This window comes from Capsicum annuum, unplaced genomic scaffold (genome assembly GCF_002878395.1).
Source record: "Capsicum annuum cultivar UCD-10X-F1 unplaced genomic scaffold, UCD10Xv1.1 ctg59897, whole genome shotgun sequence".
In the NCBI taxonomy this organism is placed as follows: Eukaryota; Viridiplantae; Streptophyta; class Magnoliopsida; order Solanales; family Solanaceae; genus Capsicum; species Capsicum annuum.
Window position 1 is genome coordinate 1,122 of NW_025868650.1, and position 2,390 is coordinate 3,511.

At 41.0% G+C, this 2,390-nt stretch overlaps 1 protein-coding gene across 1 annotated transcript; it reads left to right on the forward strand.

Annotated features, from left to right (window-relative positions):
* Nucleotides 1-628: 628 nt before the first annotated feature.
* On the forward strand, nt 629-2,371 carry LOC124893457 (the record flags this gene model as incomplete). The annotated part of the gene is made up of 1 exon (XM_047404455.1): nt 629-2,371. A coding segment is annotated over exon 1 (1,378 nt), but the record flags the coding sequence as incomplete, so codon positions are not given.
* Between the last annotated feature and the right edge of the window lie 19 nt (nt 2,372-2,390).

Sequence of the window (2,390 nt, forward strand, 5' to 3'; positions counted from 1 at the left end):
CTCTTTAATTTCAACTTTCCACATAACATATTTAAGACCACAAGATTAAAAACATTTTGGTACACTCCACGTATCTTTAGTTTAAGGTCATCAGATTCAAAGTAGTTTTACTTTCTTAAAACTTCGTAGCAAGTCAAAACCAAACTCATAAATTGAAACGAGAGGGAGTAGTAGACAATAAATAAAGTACAAAACTCAGGAGATATTTGTAGGATCATTTTCTTAACTAGCGTAAAGCTTCCAAGATGTCAAATCCATGTTCCCACCTACTCTTTTGATTATTGAGATGCATCTGTAGAGAGAGAGTCAAGAATATAACCGAAGATCTAACTTTTCAAAAGGCGTAATCCATAAACACGTTCTCTAACTTGGCTTCAACTGGCATCTATGTGCTTCAATTTTGGGTGCGTAAACACTTAAACCTGTATAAAGTTGAATTAGTAGACACAAATTTCGGTCAGGTCACATGCATGAAAAACAGCACGCTCCTACGTTGATATCGACCCAATCAAAGGCTGCCAACTAATTTACACGTAGATTTGAGATTTTTTTTTAAAAAAAATTAAGATAAAAGTAAAGGGTAAGAATTGTGGAGCACAATGTCCCGATTGCTAGCATAATTCTCCGATTGTGGAGCACACATGTAATTTGAGCTTATCAGCTTTATACAAGTTTAGCTCTTGCACGCGTAAGTTGGGGTGTATCTCACGTGAATTGCATATGTTGTCTATGGGTTAAACTTTATAAAGTTTAAATGTCAATTTGTGTACACCCAAAGTGAGAGGGCGTAGATACTAGCTGAAGGCAAGTTAAAGGGCAAAGTTTATGTATTATGCTAAAACTTTTTGTAATATGTGAGGAACATTATTTCTCTGATTATGTATTATGTATATATGTTGATGTGGATACGTTTTTAGAGCTTGGTAAATTTCTCTGATTGCTGCTACCTTATTCCCTAAAACTGTTCATTTCTCTCTTTCTTCTTCGTCGACAATGGCAACTGCAATCCCCCATGTTTCCTCTGATATAACCCACTCCACTGAAATACAACGCGATGAGGAAGAACAAGCAAATTCCGCATTCCAACAGCCTAAGAACGAGCCCGTACATCTCCACCGAGCAAATTCCTTACCCCAAAAGCCTAAGAACGAGCCCGTACATCTCCACCGAGCAAATTCCGCACCCCCACAGCCTAAGAACGAGCCCGTCCCTCGCATTGGAAACGAAGAAAACATAACTGACCTTGAAGTGAAAGCAAAGAAGCTGTATAAATTGATGGACGATGATCTTCAATTCATCGAAGAGGCCTGCAAGAATCTCGAAAGATACAAGGCTGAGGTCGAGAGACAACAGAAGCGTGCGAAGGACAGCCTTAAATCACAAGCCATTTCCAAGGTCGAGAAGGTTGTTATGAGGTTGAAAACGGAGATCCCCTCAAAGGTGAAAGTTAGGTACTCGGTGCCAGCTGATAGAGATGAAAAGAAGAAAGAGAATCTCCCCAACCACGAGAAGAACGAGCATCTAGCTGGAGTTCATTCTTTCTATAAGAAGGATCTGTTTAAGAACAATGCGATATTCAAAGAATTCGAGGAAACTTTCCATCTCCTCGATCTTCAACACAAACAATGCCTGCTTTGTTTTGCTCTGTTCCCGCAGGATGCAACAATCAAGAAGCGGCTCCTGATGTACTGGTGGATCGGTGAGGGATTCATTCGATCTGATGAAAATGCGGAGTCTGATGCGGAGAAGGTCTTGAAGGAACTCACCTCGAAAAACATCATTCAGCCAGTTTACGACAAGTGTCCTTTTAAGAAAAAAGCTCATAGCTACAAGCTGCAACCTTTGGCTCATACTGCAGTAACCATGCTAGCTGAGAGGGAAAAGTTCATTGATTTTGATGAACAAGGCAACCCCGTGCGAGAGCATTCTAGTTCTCTAAGATCTTGTCTGGTTCCTCGGAAAGACAACAAGTTGGAGAATGAGGCGGAGTCCTCCCATGGCAAGAATTATAATTCCAATTCGCGAACAACCTCAACCTCGTCCTCAAGATCAGGCAAGTCTAAACCCATGGCTCATGTGGTGTTCAATTTGAATGATGCCTTTCTACAGCTTAAGCGCGAATGGTTTACCGAGATGAAGCATGTGAACATTCTTTACTTGGGAAGATGGGAGAGCACAAGCGAGGAGCATATTGAGGTGGAGGAACCTAAAGATTTAGAAGGCCTGGCTAACTTAAAGTACGTAAAATTCCTGAGCTTGCAAGGAATTTCAGGGATAACAGGGATCCCCGAGTCTATTTCAAAGCTGTGGAACCTTAGTGTCCTAAATCTCAGAGCTTGCCACAGTCTTGAGGTGATCCCACAGGGCATTGGTTCACTTCATAATTTGAC